The following is a 19,845-nucleotide window of genomic DNA, read 5'->3' as shown; positions in this document are numbered from 1 at the left end:
TAAGTACAGTACTCAAGTAAATGTACTTTGTTACTGTCCAACACTGGCCAAGACAACAGTTAAGATATTCCATTAAAGCAAGAAGTGCTTTTTGCACGCAAAACAAACCACCATCTGGACATCCCTATGGGCTCTATGCATGGCAGCCACATTGGCACGAAATTGGGCTGCTTCCATACTTCCTTACCAATGACACTAATTAAGGTTGTGTTCAAGGTGCTACTAGTGTGTGCATGTTGGCTCACTGGAAAGGATCTGCTCCACTAAATGGAACAGAGCCTTAAACAGTGTAATTGGTAACACCTGTTCAGGAATTAAGGAAGCAACCACATTTCTTGCCAATATGGCTGCCATATACACACAGAGCCTATTCAAATCTGGCTCATACAGAAGACATTTCCCTTTATGGCTGCGAGAGATGCTATCCACTTGCCAAACAAGATTTAGCAAAATTGGACAAACACCAAACTGACAACTCTACATGTGGAAATCCATTCTCCACATCTAATGAAAAACCATTGCCATTGTATAATCACCAGATACCCTCCAAACCTGCCACCTACAGAGAGACCCTAGAGAGACGTTCCCTCATCCAGCTGGTTCTGGGACTCTGTTCACAAACACAGGCAGAGCCACCAGACAAGAAAACCCACTGGACCAAATTATAAGAAAACAAAAACAATATCTGAGACATTGGAAAGAACGAAACAAAAAACCAGGGCAAATTGCAATGCTATTTGGCCCTAAACAGAGAATACACAGTGGCAGAGTACATGAACACTGAGATCTCGACTGAGCCAAAACAAAAGAAATCCTTGACTATGTGTGAGCACAGTTTCATCATAGAAAAAGCCAGCCACTGGCAGAGCTCAAAGACGTGGCTCCCAAGAGAAGACAGACTGTGCACCAACTGCACACAAGATGAGGTGGAAACTGAGCTACACTTTCCTACCCGCCAACTATACCAAGATATCAGCAACACATACTTCCCACAGTTAACAAACACAAACAAAATATTTGAAAACATGACTAATAACAAAACAAAAAATATGCAATGTGCAAACACAGCAGCAAGAGTGTGAGTTATGAATGGAAAAGGACATCCAATGGAATACAGCCACATAAAGGCTGTCAATAATGTGTTTTCCTGCACATCTGCACTGTGCTGATCTCAGTACATTACTACATACAGTATAGACCTTCTGTACCCACAAACAGGGCAGCTACGCTACCTTGAAATACATTTGACCTAGTTTTAAATCCGTGTCTAAGTTTTTAATTTCAAGGACCCCTGTTTGATATGCAATTAGGCCATGGATCCCCCATTTGATATGATTTTATTTATTTGTTTGATCTAGTGCACAAAGAGAGAGAGAGGGAGAGAGAGAGAGAGAGAGAGAGAGAGAGAGAGAGAGAGAGAGAGAGAGAGAGAGAGAGAGAGAGAGAGAGAGAGAGAGAGAAATGTGAAAAACATCCCATCCCATTGGTATAAAAATTGCAGTGAGCATTCCAAGTCAGAAGGGGGCGCGATTTGGTATCTATGACCTTACCGTGCAATAGATGACGTAGCACTAACAACGTTGCCATGTCTGCTTATTATAAGCGACTTTGGGCTTCTTTTTTTTCTGTTAAGTTGCTTGTAAATATATATAAAAAATGTTAATCTTTATTATTATTATTTAAACCAGTGGTTGTCAAATATTTTCATGTCATGGACCCCCAAATTATTGTGTTGGCTATTATATTTGTCCCTAACCCCCATCTGAAAATGTTTTGTGCCAGGGAGCCCAGTACCAGATTTAGGTTGTTAGAATGTTTAAAACATCTTTCAAATATTTCAAGACTTGAACATATGTCAGATCTACAAGCTCACAACGCGTTGCTCCTTTTGGTTGCTTGTTTCTCTCACAATACCTGGCAACACTGAGCACTAACAGTACAGTAGACGGGGGCAGGCTAGGCTAGCAGCAGTGGCTAGCAGCTGTTATGTCTAACAGACATATGGATATCATGGATCACTGTGTGTTATTGAGGTCTGTGTTGTTGTCGTGTCTGTGTGGCCTCTCGCTGGGGACGGAGCTGAGCTTTGTGACGTGTGGCTCAGTGGTCAAACTGCTCAACATTAAGCACAATGTCAGGCTGCACTCCCATGATGTACGATATGGTTCAGGTGAGACTCATTCATTGTCTGTGTGTGTGTGTGTGTGTGTGTGTGTGTGTGTGTGTGTGTGTGTGTGTGTGTGTGTCTGTCTGTCTGTCTGTCTGTCTGTCTGTCTGTCTGTCTGTCTGTCTGTCTGTCTGTCTGTCTGTCTGTCTGTCTGTGTCTCTGTCTGTCTGTCTGTCTGTCTGTGTGTCTGTGTCTCTGTCTGTCTGTGTGTCTGTCTGTCTGTCTGTGTCTCTGTCTGTCTGTCTGTCTGTCTGTCTGTCTGTGTGTCTGTGTCTCTGTCTGTCTGTGTGTCTGTCTGTCTGTCTGTCTGTCTGTCTGTCTGTGTCTCTGTCTGTCTGTCTGTCTGTCTGTCTGTCTGTCTGTCTGTCTGTCTTTCTGTGTCTCTGTCTGTCTGTGTGTCTGTGTCTCTGTCTGTCTGTCTGTGTCTCTGTCTGTCTGTCTGTCTGTCTGTCTGTCTGTCTGTGTCTCTGTCTGTCTGTCTGTGTCTCTGCCTGTCTGTCTTTCTTTCTATTAGTAAAATAGTGTTTTCTACAAATGATGTAATATTCTTGTGTGTCCGTCTGTCTGTCTCATTTGTTAAATAGTGTTTTCTACACCATTCTTTTTTTTAATCTACGCATATATATATATTTTTTTAAACTACACATATATTTGTGTGTGTGTGTCTCTCTCGACTAGTAAAACAGTGTTTTATGTGGCTAAAGGTTGCTGTTAACTTGACCTTTGTTAATCTGAATTGTCACCACAAATTGTGTAATATACTTGTGTGTGTGTGTGTGTGTGTGTGTGTGTGTGTGTGTGTGTGTGTGTGTGGCAGGTAGTGGACAGCAGTCTGTGACAGGGGTCACGTCAGTGGAAGACAGCAACAGCTACTGGAGTGTGCGTGGGACCTTTGACGCTGTGTGTCACCGCGGGACTCCGGTGCACTGTGGCCAGACTATCCGTCTGACCCACGTCAACACCGGGCGGAACCTGCACAGCCACTACTTCTCATCGCCGCTGTCCTCCAACCAGGTACGCATTCAGACTAGACACTGTTGTGTCTAGTCAGACATCCTCAGAACTGGTTCCCTCGGTTCTCTATCCCAGTGGTTCTCAACCTTTTCATTTTCAGGCCACGACCCCCCCCCCCCCCCCCCAATAATCATATTTGAACTGGGGACCCTCCAAAATAACCATATTTGAACTGGGGACCCTCCAAAATAATCATATTAGTACTGAGGACCCTCCAAAATAATCATATTGGAACTGGGGACCCTCCAAAATAATCATATTAGTACTGAGGACCCTCCAAAATAATCATATTTGAACTGAGGACCCGCCCCCCCACCCTGATAGAGACAAGCACTTGGTAGTAGGAGTTGTGGCATTACATTTAGTTTGACTCGGTTCCACAGATACATATTGTGAAAATAGCCGATCTACAACCTCACAGCGCCCGTGTTGTGAAGCGCTGTGAGCTTGTAGATCGTCTATTTTCAAAAAAATTGCCTCTTTCTTATATTATTTGACAATTTGGCCATTGTTCGAACAGTTTTTATAGTATGTTATAGTTTGTTGATTACTTTAGATTTTTGTAGGTAAAAGGTAAAGGTAAAAAGGTCTTAAAAGTCCTTAAATTGTCACTTTACTGTCATCTGGGGACCCCCCCCCCCAAATCATGTGGGGACCCCCCTGGGTGTCCCGACCCACAGGTTGAGAACCACTGCTCTTTCCCAGTGTTTCTCAGGGTACGTGTACCCCTAGGGGTACTCGGAGGTACTACAGAGGGTGCGTGAGAGAAAGTCTTATCATACCAGCTTGTGTCAAGCTAAAACCCTTTCATCTTATTAAACATTACCAAAAATATATAACACAGCAAGCACAGACAACATGAACTAAAAACCAGGAAGCAAGAAGAGTAGTTTTCACATTTTACCCCAGTGACATCACTGGACATAGGCCCGTCACAATTATTACATAATCGTTTAATCGCACTTATTTGAGATAATCGCAATTATTTTTGCATAATCGTTTCCATGTTGAAAAAAAATCAAAAAAAGAAAACAGAAACAACAGATCTACAAGCTTACAACGCGTGACGCTATTTTTACATGTATACATTTTTATTTTAAATTAAATATGTCAATAATTTCTTTGCATATTGAAGTTATTTGTCATATTTGCCCTGTGCAATGTTTGATTACGAAGCCAAAAAGGCTTCACATGTTCCAATGTTCAATCAATGCCAAACACACAATTAAATCGTTAATCACAGTTATTTGAGTGACAATTAATCTTAATTAATTTGTAATGGTGACAGCCCTAACTGGACGGCTGTAGCTGAGTGGGTAGAGTGGCTGGCTGGTTCGACCTCCAGCTGTTCGTGTCGAAGTGTCCCTGAGCAGGACACTTAACCTTCCCCTCTCCTCACGGGGGCAAACACTTCAGCTGTGTTTCAGAGACACACGGAAGACAGCTCAGTTTTATGGCTGTGAGATAACGATGAAAGTCATTAGGGTCTCCTTCTTAAATCCTGTCCTTCCACAGGAGGTGAGTGCGTTCGGCGAGGACGGAGAAGGCGACCACCTGGACGAGTGGACGGTGCAGTGCGGGGGCTCCGTGTGGCAGCGCGACGAGGCCATCCGCTTCCGCCACAAGGCCACCGAGGCGCTGCTCTCCGTGACGGGGGAGCAGTACGGGCGGCCCATCCACGGCCAGAGGGAGGTGCACGCCATGCTGGGCGCCAGCCAGCACAGCCTGTGGAAGGCCATGGAGGGCATCTTCATGAAGCCCAGCGAAAACCGCGACTACACTTACTCACACACGGAGTTATGAAACCTCCTGCTGTTTCGCTGCCTTCTACTCCCCTGCCTTCTACCTCTCTGCCTGCCTCCATTTCTTCTTCTTCTTCGCTCCTATACACCACCGGCCTCCCAAATGCCTCTGTTTCTTTCCTACACAGTAAAATCCTTTGTGCTGATTTAACTCGGAGTGTACAGATGTAACTAAATGGACCCGTTACATTTGTTGTACACTCTCAGAGTTACAAATGGATACATAAAAGGTGCAGTCCGCACATTTAAGATGTTGTACTCATGAGCTTCAAGTAGTACTACTTTTCAACCAGTAGGTGTCCTACCAGGATCTAAATTTCTCAATGTAGAGTAGGGGAGACCACCTCCAACCACTGCAGATGTGTTGCATTAACGTACTCTACCACACTGTTTCCCATACGGTGGGTCAGGAGTCAGGACCCATTTGTGGGTGGCAGACCGATTTTTGTGAGTAGAGATCCCCTCTTTTTTCCGTTTACTATATTTAAAAAAATGTATATCTTATTTCAAAAGATTTTAAAACGTTTGAACAAAGAAATCACAACTTTTCACCAATTAAAAACAATTCCGACATTTTTTAAATGAAATGGCACCTCACAACGTGTCGCGAGCTTGTAGCTATTTTCACCAATTTGGGTCCCAGGCAAACGGCTCATTTCTCTTTCGGGTCTCGAGCTAAAAAGTTTAGGAACCGCTGATCTACCATACAGATTGGTATGTCATTCATTAAAATAAGTTCTGGATTGCAGCTTTTAACACTGAGGATTTTACTGTGTATCTTGCCACCTCACATAGTTCTCTCCCTCATCAACTTCTGTCTCCCCTTTGAGCACCATTGTGCACTTGAGTCCTACAGAGAGTGGACACCACAACACTTAGGAGGTGCCATTAGTTGCCTGTGGCTTCTAATCTGGCCTAACGGTATCTTTCTCATACCTTCACTTACGGTAAACTGAAATTGATGTAGCACTACATTTTACCTTAAAAGGTACACGGACAGTATGTAAAGGTGCTACAGTATGCTACTACAGTGTATACTTAGTGTCTAGTAATAGTGTCTTTGTTTATTTCTATTTTTTTGTGACTTTATGCCCAATGTGAGGCATTATTTATTATCAAAGTTCAAGCTGCCACCATCAGACAACATTTTACACACAGCAGACAGACACTGCAGGATTGTAGTTGTACAAACTATCATTTATTTCAATGAGCCGTGCATTTAGTTTGTCTGAATGCAAAGGCATGGTTATGCTAGTGCCTTCATGCGGTTTTTAAAAAGTATTAATTGTACCTTGAGTATTTTTTTCTTTTTTTAATGTTGGAACACTACGAATATTAACTGTCTGTTAGTTGTCAGCCAGGGATCTACCCATTGGAAACAGTGTTTTTATGGTTCATGGTTAGTTGTACCCTGATTCAGTATTACACGTCCAGCAACAGACACCAAACTGACTGAGAAGCATCAGCTTCAGCAACGACTTTTTATTATGATGCCTTTCTCACACTCAACCTGGTTAAACAGCTTATCTGCCTTGGTTGTCCTGTAAAGTTGAAATGAAATAAACCGATTGGCAAGCTTAATATTGATTCACCCAATTTCAACGGATTTGCCAAGGTTGCTCACTGTTCAAACGTTGAGAAAATACAGTGTCCTCGAGCTGTGTGAGGCCTAGTTTATATACTTAGTCATACGCCAGAGTTGCTCGACAAACACAATTAATTGATGTATTAGGAAAGCTCTTTGCAGAGATTTCTATGAGAAAGCAATTTGTAATGAATACCTCAGATTAAAATCGATGTTTTTGTGCATACCAGTGTCGGTCTGACTTCTCCATTCAAATTGTATCTACAATGTGTGACCATGGCAACTGAGACTCTCTGGATAATGGTGATGATGGCACAGTCCTGACAGTCCTTTGTCTCCGGATGATGATGACGTCACAGGTCAGACAGTCCTTTCTGCCTCAGCTTTCCACCAACATCCTCAATGGCTTTCTTAATACTGCAAACAAAACATCCAATGTCACATTAACAAAGCTTACATATATGTATATATATATATAGACAAATCCACAGAGTGCTGCAGTGTAGGACTCCTGCTGTGTGCATTCTGACACCACAGTTATGATTGTGGCTGGGGAGCGCTCTGTGGATTCGTCTATGGAGAGAGATAGATAATATACTGTATATACAGTATAGATACAGATAGATAGATGTATGTGGAAATAAGTGTTGAGTAAGAATGCAAATCTTACCGATCCACATGAATCCCCTCCTCACAAAGGTTGACAAACAGATGTAAATACTGCTCAGCCGTCCCATACTATTTCAGGAGAAAATTAAATAGGCCTTCAACCGTGTTGCTTGCCAAAAAAAACAAATGATCGCCTCGTTTGGTTAAAAATCGGTGACTTTTGGCGACTAGTCTTTACTGCACACATCAGGCATCAGCTAATACCTGTGTGTGTTTACCACACCTACCTTGGGGTTAGTCCAGTCAAAACAGTAGCGTTTGTAGTGCTCTATGACCTGGATGTATGTTGTGAAGGAGGTGATGTCGGAGCAATGTGCTGTCTGCACACGAAGAGCCTGTTCTTCAGACTCACAGCTCTGCTCTATCACCTCAACCACAGAGGCAAGGATGCGTTCGCTCACCTGCAGGGACCAATGCATAGGGAAGGCTGTAATTGAAACCTTGTCATTATCGGAGGATCTTAAATGATATATCGGAAAACAGTCTATAATGGAGTATGATTATCATCAGCTAGTGTAAAAGTATTGTCCAATACCAGTAAATTGCAATTTTTGCCTCCTCAAATTTCTAGTTCACCTGTAAGGATATCTCCGAAGTAGCCAGGTTGAACATTTGTTTTTACACTAGAAATTATTATTTTAAAGGCTACACTAATATATAATACGAATGGTCCATATACCACAAATTTGGGCTTTTAATGCACAATTTCAATAGTTGATCAATCAATCCAACTCTAGCAAAAGCGTTAGTTTTTTGTGTTTTTGTTGTTGATGCTCAACATCATGTCAAATTATATCTAGCCTCATAATTTGATAACGGTGACACAAGTAACAAGTATTGCAAAAACTGCATTTCTAGAGAGGCCACCTTCGTGTCTGGTCTTTCCATCACATTTCTGGAGTCCATGGTCCAGAATGGTGCCGTTAACATAACATAAGGGCGAGGGAAAAACCTGGAAGGGTAGAGCAATTATGAGCTGCCAGTCGATCAAAACAGTATCATCAGCACATATTTCTTGGCATGAGAAAATACAATGGTTTCTGTGAAGCCCTTAAACTGAACATTATAAATGCTAAGTTGTAAAATACAGCACCATAAGCACGTGTTCTCTTTTGGTCAAAATCACAATTTAAATCTTCAGATACACATGAAATAACTATTTGCTAGTACTATTTACTATTAAACGTAGTCAATAGGTCCAAACAAATAATACTTGATATTATAAATATTTGTGATTCATTATAGATTTGTATAGTCATTTCATAATACACATAATACTTTTCAAAACAGACACTTCAAACAGCATTGTCTTTTAACAAGAAATATACATCATTTAAAAATATTGACAGACAAAAACTGATTGGCTTGCCAGTAGCTTCTTGGAGTGAAACCATTCACCCACTCTCAAATAAAACGTTGTTTTGTTTTGTATAAGAGAGTTTAGTTAGTTTCACTTACCGTGTTAATGATCTAGCCAAATTACAGGGTTTTCTTTCAGTGCAGTAATGTAAAGAACAGTGGCTGGGTTGGCTCAAAAATGACACCAAACCTGTTCTGAAGAGCAGAAGAGACAGTTTTCCAAAGCAGTGACTGTACAGGCCTAGATCACAAATTGTCGCCTAGTGAATAGCACCCAGCGATGACATTCTAAGACACTGGTGTCAGATAATCCAACCTAGAATGCTGCGTTTAGAGTGCACTGCAAATCTCTGCCAGGAGGCATGCCCTCCCTCCCACATCTTTCTCCATCCAGACACAGACAGAAACTTTCTGTCTGTCTGTGTCCGGATCATGTGATGACAATGTTTTGGTGTATCTGATTAAATGAATATCAAATATCTAAATATTGAATCAAGCAAGTAAAAAAATGTCTGGAGTGCAAACAAAACCAGAGTAGACTTGAAAATAACCCCAGAAGGGTTTTAAAGTGAAATTCCCCTTTAAGGTCCTCACACACAGGACCGTTTTTTTCCCCATGTGAAAATGTTTTTCACATGTTGTTTGTGTCATGACATGAGTACATCTACACAGAATGTGAATATTGTGCCAATAAAGCAACAACATTTTATTCTGATTAAGGTAGATTTTCACAATGAATAAAGGCCTCAGCCTGTATGAACTATATCACACATGGGCAACATACGACCCGGGGGCCGGACCCAGCCCTTTGACCATCTCAATCCGGCCCGCCAAGTCATAAAAAAAACAAAAACTGAACCCCCACCAAAAAAGAAAAAAAAAAACATTTTAAAAGGCTGCCATATGTTACTGGTTTTGAGACAAATTAATTTAACTCCAATTAATAGTAATTAATATTTGCCATTTGAGTACATACCTGCATTCCTCCATCCGTATGTACTCAAATGTTTTATCTTTATAATGTAACAGTGAAACAGTCTGCGTGAGCCATATATAATGAATGCAATGTGAATGCAATGTGTTTTATCAGTGACCTATGGAGTGGTGCATATTAGATAAGATGAGATACGGCATTGACGTGGATTGTTTTATGTAATCTTTTCATTGTAATCTCGTACAGACTACACCAGAGTGATAATAAAAGAAAAAGAAAGATCAACATTTTGTTGATGAACATTCTTGTTGTGAAAGCAAGGACCTTATTCTAAAGTAGTCTGGATGTCTAAAATGTTATGAGGGACTAGTGGAGAAGAGATCCAGTAAAACTAAAAGACAAGTTATTTTATGTGTAGTTGCGCTCGGGTGTTGCGCTCTGAAAATAGCAGATCTACAAGCTCACAAGGTGTCGCGCTGCGACGCCTTGTGGGCTTGTAGATGGGCTATTTTCAGCATGCAAACAAGTGTAAAATCAGCCATTATGACGCCATCAAGGCACCGCTAAAATACATTATAGTCGACTAAATCAACTGGATATTTAGTCGACTAAAACTAGACAAAAACAAAAACCTTTCAGATGACTAAAATATGACTAAAACTAAATGGAATTTCATTCAAAAGACTGAAAATGACTAAAACTACTTCAAAATTTGCTGACAAAATCAACACTGGTTTTAACATCATTCAGCATGTGTTTCAAGTTTCAATTCAATTGTACAATGTGTGGCCCTTCACTCATTTTACCGAAGTCAGTATGGCCCTCTGGAAATAAATGCTGCCCACCCCCTGAACTATATGAATAGTTAGACGGAAAATATTCGCAGACACATTTTTGTGTTGTTGTTCATCGTGACTACGGTGTGTAAAGTCCATTAGGCTATTTTAGTTTCAGGTGCATGCAATAGCAGACATCAACACTCTAACCTGTGTTTAAGACTGATTTAAGACAACTAAAATGGAATTGAATGTGCACAGACATTAAGACTCTCATGATTATGCTGTCATATTGATAAATGCATATTTTGGTGTTTAGTAGTATAGATAGATCCCTCCACCACGGAGACTAGGGGTTCAAATCCACTGTGGTGCATCTCGTTTGGCCTAGTATCTACAGTACACCAACACAGTTGGCCCGTTTTGGGGGATGTAAGCCTGCAGGGGAGGGTGCTCTTTGTCGATGCACCATAGTATGCCTTCAGGGCACCCTCTAAGAGTGGATAATGTTGAATAGCAGAATAGGAGAGGTAGGATGGAGGCGTTATGCCCTTTCCGTTGGGGCTCCTCAATGGCAGATGAGCCTATAGGGTACAACAATTATGGTAACACAGAAATGTGCAGCGGGGGACTTAAATGGCATAATGAATAAATTGGGATAAAATGGGTATATAAAACAAGTAATAGGCCTATAGATCCCATAAGCCATATGGACAGGAGAACTGATTGGCTAGTGCCAGTCAATAGCCTTGCAGGATCAATGCATTGCTCTCCGATTATTAATTCACAAATTAGACAGACAGACAGACAGACAGACAGACAGACAGACAGACAGACAGACAGACAGACACACACACAGACACACACACACACACACACACACACACACACACACACACACACACACACACACACACACACACACACACACACACACACACACACACACACACACACACAGCTAACAAGGCAGTGAAGAATCTTTCAGGACTAACCAGAACTTGTCTCGTTTCTATATCAAAACCAGGATTTTATTGCATAAACATATGTGGTTATATTTGTCATACAGATAATTTTTTGTTGCATTTTTAAGTTATCCATTCATTTGATATAATATTGCTATTTTCATTCTTTTCTTGTCTAAGCAGCATGCCAAGGATATAGTACATCTCTTTGTTTAGATTTGTTTTTATACAATCTACAAGATATAAACATGTCTGCCTTTGTATAAACAAATCTCCAAAACAAGTCTCAGAAATCATGGAACTCATAAACTGATTTTGTCCTGTTCTGCATGTAGGATAACAATGTAAACTCTGAAATTGTACTTTTATGTAAAACATCTCTCTGCCTGCTTCTCCCACATGGCCATGCAAGGATGATTAAATGGCACACATAAAGAGCCTTTTTTCTTCATTAAAGATAGAGTCAGTGCTGGTTTCAAAAGAGCACGTGGCTAACAGACAAAAGGTGAACACGCAGCTCATTAATCAAATGTCAATGTGCTGAGAATATCAACGACATAACTTGACCCACGAGGATAAGAATAGCGTACATTATACAGCAGTTTATACAGAACTATGAATCAGTGAGTAGTACAGGTACATTCCACAAAAGCCTAACATGATTAAACACAATATATTATTTTCAGTGTTGATTTTACCCTCCCACAGTGAGCCCTACATTCACGACTGTAGGTGACGTGAAACAAACATTAATGATGATGATGATGATGATGATCTTGTAAGACCTTGTATTTGTATATTCATGAAAACTCTCCCTCCTACACTCGATTTGATTAACAGCTGGTATAAACTGGAAAATGGCCATTATAGTATAAACGGGAAAGTCAGATTATAGGACACTAAGGACAGTGGTCTGCATGTCCTTACATTTAAATCAAGGCCGTGCTGCCACACGGAAAAGGTTCTTAAATGAATTTCCCTGCCCCTCAAACACACTAAAAGCTAAAGTACAACATGCATACTGATTAACAGTATAATACAAGGTTTTTCATTTCGATTTTTCATATTGCACAGTTGTGTTTTGTTTCAAAGGAAATAAAGGACCTCATGCTTATTAATCTGTTACGAAGTTGTTAAAGCATTTTGTGCCATTTGATTTATTTGGCCCGACTTCATGGCCAATGCAACATTTTGTGTCCCATTGGGAAACCAGTTCAGATCCCCTCTATTTCATCCAATAACGCTTAAGGGGAACACAATATTCATCAAGAGCCCATGTATGTTATTGCCTCACTGCAAAGGCCAGTGCAACCAGTCTCAGTGAACACGATCAATTATACAGTATATGACCCAAAGTAGAATCCACATAATGTAGGAGTAGTTATGAATAAATATCTGAATATACAGCCTGAACATTTACATACAGAGAGCTTTATATAATACTTAGTAGAGCTGCAGTATTAATCTCCCCACCATTATATCTATCCAGAGAACCATCCTGTCGACTGCAGTGGCCTTTTCATCTTTTGTAAATCATGCTTTTTGTTCATGTGTTTTTTATCCAGTGGTTCCTGACCAAAAAGTGGATGGACTATTCTCAGAAGAACTTGGACAGGGTAACATTGTGTTATGCAGCTTTTGACTTAACACAGAAGGTACAATTTTGGTCCGGAGCCTATACTAGTTGAGAAGCTTGGTGAGCTGTACATTTGTGTGACATTTCACAAGAGATTTCAACAAAACCATGAATTTTCACTAACATGGCCCAAATTGCCCTTATAATGCGAACATGACATTTCAGAGCTAAGATTAAGTTCAAAGCACTGTTTCAGGTGCAATTTTGAGTTGAACCACTAGAGTGTGTTCCCCTTCCATCTAATCACTAAAAAAGCCATGCGTTTCCGAGGCTATCTAATCACAGATTCACTACAGGGCTGAGCAATTAATCAAAAAAGAACTACTACTGCAATTTCAAAATGGCAGAGGCTACAATTAATTAATTGCATTACTGATGACAATTTTCCATTTTCTTGACCTTCCAACAAGCAATTGGTTTCCATAAATTTCAGTACTTTACGCAAATCAACTTGCAGAGACTTGAACCTTGCTTGAGACAGGTAATCTAACACAGTGAACTTTTTTTTAAATAAGTTATGAAGTTAATGCGGTTGAATGCGTGGTTTGATTTGAAAAGTCTTGCCAAAAATAGTACCTGGAGAAAAGCTTGTTTTATTAATGAAGTTCAAATGTCCTGGACTTCACCATGGTGTCATGAATATTAGCTTTAGAATCAGATCATTTTAAAGTGGGCTTATAACCTGGAAGTTTGAGCTACAATGTTATGGAAATCTGGTAATTATTCAGAAAAAAAATGTCTATGCTTTGGATAATTGTCAGTAGGAAAATATATACAACTTGTAGTCAATAGGCAAACATGCATTAACACTGGTATGGTCCTATCATCAATTGACAGTGTCTAATGTTGTTATAGTTCTGCTGTAAACGGTAAACAGAGTTGAAGCGTGTCGAGTTTCCCAGATTGTTCAGCCCTAGATCCGACACAGAGGTGTTTTCATTATTTTCGCCCCTATTCCTGTATACGTATATATTATCCCTGATATAGCTCACTATATATAGCTCACCTTTCATACATTCTGCTGTTGAGAAGAACAAGAACACATTACACAAGATAACTAGTGGTTTATATACAGTGAACTATGGGCAAATGGATGGGATTGGAATAACATTTGGTACGGCAGTGTAGACATCAGCTATAGATACACTGACATGCTTTTGTGAAGCCTACAGTTAACAATGCTGGGCAGTATTAAGATACGGTAGGTGCTCAGGTAAGGCCGTTTCTCCTGACACCCTATATCCCAAAATAAAGTCATCGGCCTATGCCTAATTTTAAACCCTTGCTCTTTTGCAAGATAAATTTGACATCTCTTATTCGGACCCCTCCATATTACTGAAAACCTTCCAGACTGCAGTGCCTCCTGAGCTTGTTGTAAGTATAGTATATCGACATCACTGCCTTTCAGAGACACAAAGGCTAAGACAAGGGAAAGTAAACACACACTGTAGGTTACATACAGGGCCTATAAATATCCACTGAACTCGATGCAACACATAACTACACCGACAAAAGAGTAGAGATAGCCAACAGGAGTGATCTTTTTTTTGTGCCTCCATTGAGTGTTGAGTTGTGCTCCCTCTAACAAGGAGCTTCCCCCTTGTTACTGCTTTCATGGCTCAATAGCCTCAGTTCCCTCTGTGTCAACAAGGACGCCAAAGTGCGGTAACTACGGAAACAATGGGTTTAAAAGTGTTTCAACCGGTCAGCCAAATGAGATATCGGCATATAAGTGATATAAACTAATAGTATATCTGTCTTGAGGTAATTGTTCATCCCCCAAAATCACAAAGGCTAATTTGACCTTTGGGATAAAAAATAAGTTGGTGTGTCCAAAAACGTGGTTACTGCACTTTGGCTTTGTAGGGCAGTATACACAGAGCGAAATTAAGCCAAAGCAGAGGTTTCACAAAAAATGGGCAGTGTCAGTACATGACATTATACATAAGAATATACAGTAAGTTTTCTTTTTAACCACTTAAACCCTATATAGCCTACAGTACTAAGTCGACCGGGGTCCTCCAGGGTTCTATACTATAGATCCACTAGAATTTTCCTCTACAATCTACACCAAATCCCTTTGGTGTAAACCAATAACCAATGTACAAGCCCACAATGCGTCAACATTGTGACACTATAGCGTCCCTAGGCCTGTCACAGTTATTACATAATCGTCTAATCGAAATTATTTGAGATAATCACAATTATTTCACATAATCGTCATAATCGTTTCCAAATGTTTAATTTTTTAAATACATTTTCAAACATTTTCCAAAAATAGCAGAAATAGCTGATCTACAAGCGCGTTGTAAGCTTGTAGATCAGCTATTTCTGCTATTTTTACATTGTTTGAAAGTATAAAATCATTAAATATGTCAGTAATGTCTTTGAATATTTAAGTTAGTTATCTGCCCAGTACAATTTTTAATGACGAAGCCTAGAAGGCAAACATAAATTACGTTTTTATTCATACGCTCTAATGTTCAGTGCCAAAACCACAATTAAACCGCAATTATTTGTGTGACAATTAATCGTCAATTTAAATTTGTAATCGTGACAGCCCTAAGTGTCCCTATAGGGGGGCTAGGGTTCAAGTGGTTAGCACATGTAAATGTATACAACATTCAGTGCCCTCATTCAGTTTGGAAAGTGTCTTTCCTGGTAGTTGTCCATGATAACCCTTGTCCATGTCTAAAATTAGGAATGGCTCAAAGCACCTGATTCATGTTATAAAGATTTTTTTTTTTTTAGGTAATTACAAAATCAATTTTAAAGGGTGGTCTTGGTCTGCAAAAGAATTACCCTCTGTGATTTATAAAAAAAAAGACATTCCTTTTGCAGTCCATTTCACGCCAGGTCAGTAAGTCCATTATCTCTATGTGGCATCACCACGGAAAAGAAAAGAAAAAATCCCTAATATCTTCCATTCAACTTGCATTGTCTGCTTCCATAATATCATTTCAAATTAAACTTTTATAAAAAAAAACACACAAAGTGATTGTTGTTTGACAAGTGCCCGGGTTTGTGGCTGTGTCCAGCTTTGGCTGCAAAGACAAGGATGTGGGACCATGGCTGCTCTGGCCAATCCCCCGGGGCCTCACAGTGGGTCGCTTACTCCATGCCGTTCCGCAGCATCTGATTGGCTGCGATCAGCATGACACTGATGATGAAAGCCATGGCGAAAGCACAGATCAGACTCTTCCTCACGCACGTCTGTCGGTTCTTCTTTTTAGGATGGACTGAGGAGAGGAGAGGAGAGGAGAGGAGAGGAGAGGAGAGGAGAGGAGAGGAGAGGAGAGGAGAGGAGAGGAGAGGAGAGGAGAGGAGAGGAGGAAATAAAAAGTCAAGGTGTCAGGTTTTTTCCCGAAATCTACCATGCAGCCAAGGGAGATTAAGTGGGACCTATTGTAGCCTACTGTTTGAGCTCTGAGGACTACGTTACATTTTTTCCCCTTATTCTCCCAATGTAGTCCTGATTTCCCCACCCACGTGTGTAGTCTCAACACATTCTCACAGATAGGCGTCAGTTATTGCAGCTCATTTTCACTCCCTAATGCATCAGCTTCAAGTACTACTCGAATAGAAGGTTTAATCAGCTGCCTCTGTGGTTTACCCGGTAGTATCGCTTGGCTAATAATAACTGCACCCTTCCATAATCGAATCCCACTGTGGATACGATAAAAAGAAAATCTCTCTCTCCGCATTTTTGTGAGGTTAGGGTTAGGATTAAGGTTAGGTTTAGGCATATTTTTGTGAGGTTCGGGTTAGGGTTAGGATTAGTCTTAGGTTTAGGTATATTTTTGTGAGGTTAGGGTTAGGGTTTGGGTTAGGTTAAGGCATATATAGTTTTGTCAACATGCAACGTCGCCATGGCATCCCGTCACGTCAAAACTTGACTTTCAAGGCGTCCCGTCATGTCAAAACTTGACGTTTCAGGGCTACTGACAGATCGGCAAAATGTGACGCCTTGGAAGTGAGAACCGGTGGTAGTCTTGTCACTGATGACCCCTACTAGCTGGTCTTCGGACTGGGTGGTCTTGGGGATGGTATTGAAACAACGTGCCTCCTCTGATACACATTCTTTTCACCTGCCATGCAGAGAGGATCTTCACTGGTCGCGTGTGTGCAGCGACCAGGAACACACTCCCCGTCTGGCTTCTCTCCGGCCAACTGTGTTTGTTGGAACACCCTGCCAAGTGCAAGCCAAGTTCAAACACTTCAGCATTGTGCTTCAAATGGGCTTCGTGGCGAGAGCAACAACAGAAAAGTTTCCTCAGTGACAGCTTTAATGTCTTTAGTTTGTTAAGAGACATATATAGATAAATATATATATATAGAGAAATATAGATAGATCTGTAACTGAATACAAAATTAAATGCTATATTTTGTTAAGTTTTTATAACACAATAGTTACCTTTTCAATCAAGCGTAAAACTAATAAAAACTGACTAAAACTATGAGCATTTTCAAAAATAAAAACTAATAAAAAACTAGCAAATCCGCTCTAAAAACTGATTAAAACTAACTGAATAAGAAAAACAAATTTCAAAACGAACTAAAACTAAACTAAAATGAAAAATCCAAAACTATTATAAGCTTGGTTCTGAGTCATGGGTCTGAGAGGCTTTGTGAAAGGCACAGGAGTACCCCAGGACGGGACAGGAACAAACTATAGCTGAACACCTTTCCTAACCACCGCCCTCCCCGCTCCCCCCATCTTCCTTCATATCTTTCTGTTTGAGCCTTTCTCTTCACTGCACTAACTACAGCGCTCGCCCTTCAGTTACCATGAGAAACTTTGACAATAAAGTGCCATGCCAGCAGTTCTTTGAAGCCTCCTTGTTCTCTGCTTCCTCCAATCCCCCTCCTCTGACATTTATCTTCCAAAGCTCTGAGCTGTCCCTCACACCATACGGTATATGTCAGTTATACGGCTACACAGCAAAATCCTCAGGGTTGATTTAAATCTCAGAGTTAAATTAACACAGTTCCTATAGTTAGCGTGAAAATGCATCTCGAGGGACGACCATCTGATTCAATTTAACCGCATAGACACCAAAGTGTAAATTCACTGAAATGCATTATTGAAATCAGATCTCTAAAACCACCTCTGGATATGGTCTGAGCGATCTGATTTCTCTCCATCTATAATGCGTCTTTGCTGCGTTTACACTTTGATAGTGGCGTCATGCCCACTGAAACAGGGGCGGGGGGATTTAATTAAGTTTTAAAATCATCCACCACAGTCTTTGAACGTACCGTACAGTATGTCCAATTGCAGAAAATGTCATCATTATTTTCTTTTCTTTTTACTGGGGAAAGATTATAATTTTACACCCCCCACATCCCCCCCAACCCTATAAATGGAACATTGATGCACCTTACAGAGTTAGATGAACACTCTGCTAAGCAGGGCTGGATTTGCTGGGGGGGGGGGGGGGGGGGGGGGGGGGGGGTGGCGGGGGGGCGGTAGTCGGGGAGGTTGAAGGACACCAATCTTTTGGAAGGGCAGAAAGATATGGAATTCAAAAGCGGGATTTTTAATAAAAAAAATTATGTTAACCACATTAACCAAAACAAAAATCTTGTAGATTGGCTATTTTCACTATTGGTTGTACAACAACGTATATTGAGTGGTTAATAAACGGTACAGCTCCCATTTCAAGCCCACTACACACTACACACAAAACAAATACAAATAGATGGACTCATGATATATCATTTCAATATATTTTTGATACATATAACAAAGGTACAATATGTATAGTATAGTATACAACATTTTCTCATGGACCACCTGTAGCTGTGCGTGGTCTGGTTGAGAAACTGTAGGCCTACTTAATTTATACTCCTGTTCAGTGAAGCTAGTTATTTTTGACATGGTGATGTACTAGAGAGTATAAATTAGGCATGACACTCCTCCTCTTCTTTCTCCATTTCCTTCTCTCTCTCTGTTTCCAACTCAAATACCACTGCCTCAGAGGCAAATATTGTACTTTTACTCCACTACAATTATTTGAAAACTTTAGTTACTAGCTACTTTACAGATGTAAATTATTACATTATAAAACACACATTAACCACTTCAGCCCTATTTTATACATACATACATTTTATATTTTATACTAAATGCCCTGACCTTTACTTGTAACAGAGTATTTTTATATTGCGGAATTGTTACTTTTACTTAAAGGGATTCTGGGTAACTTTAAGCCTAAATTTAAAAATGTTTATATATATATATATTTTGCATTTTTTTCCCCTCTATCAGCCTATTATATAATGATGCTGGGGTGTTTTCCTGCATTGAAACACAGTACTCTTTCTGAAATCCGTATTTTCCCTACTATTTATGTTTTGACATCCGGGTATCCAGCTCTGTCCGGGACGTAAATGAAATGTGCGCGTGTCCATGTCCGTGTGAACTGTCCTATCAGCGTCCTCGCTCAATGTTCTGTGATTGACAGCGAAGGTTGGCCAATCAGGTGGCGAGTTCAAGTGAAACCAAATGGAACCGAGTCCAGCCTGAGTGCACCCGAGCAAAAACGAGCGGCAGCCATCTTGTCTATGTGCTATTTTTTGTTTTAAAACTTTAAAACGCTCTCAAACGTATTTTTTTGAGGCACGGAATTTACTTTTACGATATCGTTTGGTAGAATTTAATTGTTTAACTTCATATATGTGGTCAATTAATCATGACAATGCCTATTTTTTTTTTTAAATCAGAGAACCAGCAGGGGCGGGCAGTGACACGCATTGTATCCGAAAAAAGCAACCTATTTTCGGCATGGCCCGTTCAGAAGTCCCCCCTGCGTCACCCCCTGATGGTCGGGGAAACAAACTGCTGATGAGGGGGGGGGGGGGGGGGGGAGAGGAGCGGTGTTTGACAACAGTTTTTTTCTTTTTTTGATATCGTTTGGTAGAATTTAATTGTTTAA

The 19,845-nt window shown here is 40.5% G+C and overlaps 3 protein-coding genes across 4 annotated transcripts in view; 1 reads left to right on the top strand and 2 right to left on the bottom strand.

Annotated features, from left to right (window-relative positions):
• The first annotated feature begins 1,946 nt into the window (after window positions 1-1,946).
• Window positions 1,947-6,792, top strand: sdf2 (stromal cell-derived factor 2). Its single transcript, XM_084073598.1, has 3 exons — window positions 1,947-2,170; window positions 2,985-3,181; window positions 4,697-6,792. Exons 1-3 carry the CDS (start codon window positions 1,987-1,989, stop codon window positions 4,982-4,984), a joined length of 669 nt encoding a protein of 222 aa, XP_083929724.1. The 5' UTR covers window positions 1,947-1,986; the 3' UTR covers window positions 4,985-6,792.
• LOC311056793 (legumain-like) lies at window positions 5,439-8,849 on the bottom strand. 2 transcript variants are annotated; one of them, XM_084073600.1, is made up of 5 exons: window positions 8,696-8,849; window positions 8,105-8,189; window positions 7,465-7,664; window positions 7,239-7,306; window positions 5,439-6,985 (listed from the first exon to the last, which is right to left on the bottom strand). In XM_084073600.1, the coding sequence occupies exons 3-5, from the start codon at window positions 7,654-7,656 to the stop codon at window positions 6,922-6,924; spliced, it is 324 nt and encodes a 107-aa protein (XP_083929726.1). In that variant the 5' UTR covers window positions 7,657-7,664; window positions 8,105-8,189; window positions 8,696-8,849; the 3' UTR covers window positions 5,439-6,921. The 2 variants fall into 2 exon arrangements, with proteins under 2 accessions (XP_083929726.1, XP_083929725.1); XM_084073599.1 differs by having other exon boundaries at window positions 7,465-7,638.
• Window positions 8,850-16,018: 7,169 nt separating this feature from the next.
• The window catches only part of caln2 (calneuron 2), a gene marked incomplete at both ends in the record, with an annotated part of 54,207 nt that continues 50,380 nt past the window's right edge, over window positions 16,019-19,845 (bottom strand). The window contains one exon of the mRNA XM_084073921.1: window positions 16,019-16,146. Coding sequence (XP_083930047.1) covers window positions 16,019-16,146 — 128 coding nt within the window. The remainder of the gene's footprint in view (window positions 16,147-19,845) is intronic.

This window comes from Gymnoscopelus microlampas (assembly GCF_963454915.1).
Source record: "Gymnoscopelus microlampas genome assembly, chromosome: 12".
NCBI classification, from domain to species: domain Eukaryota; kingdom Metazoa; phylum Chordata; class Actinopteri; order Myctophiformes; family Myctophidae; genus Gymnoscopelus; species Gymnoscopelus microlampas.
Note: the sequence above shows the minus strand (reverse complement) of the source record. Positions and strands in the feature narration are given on the sequence as shown.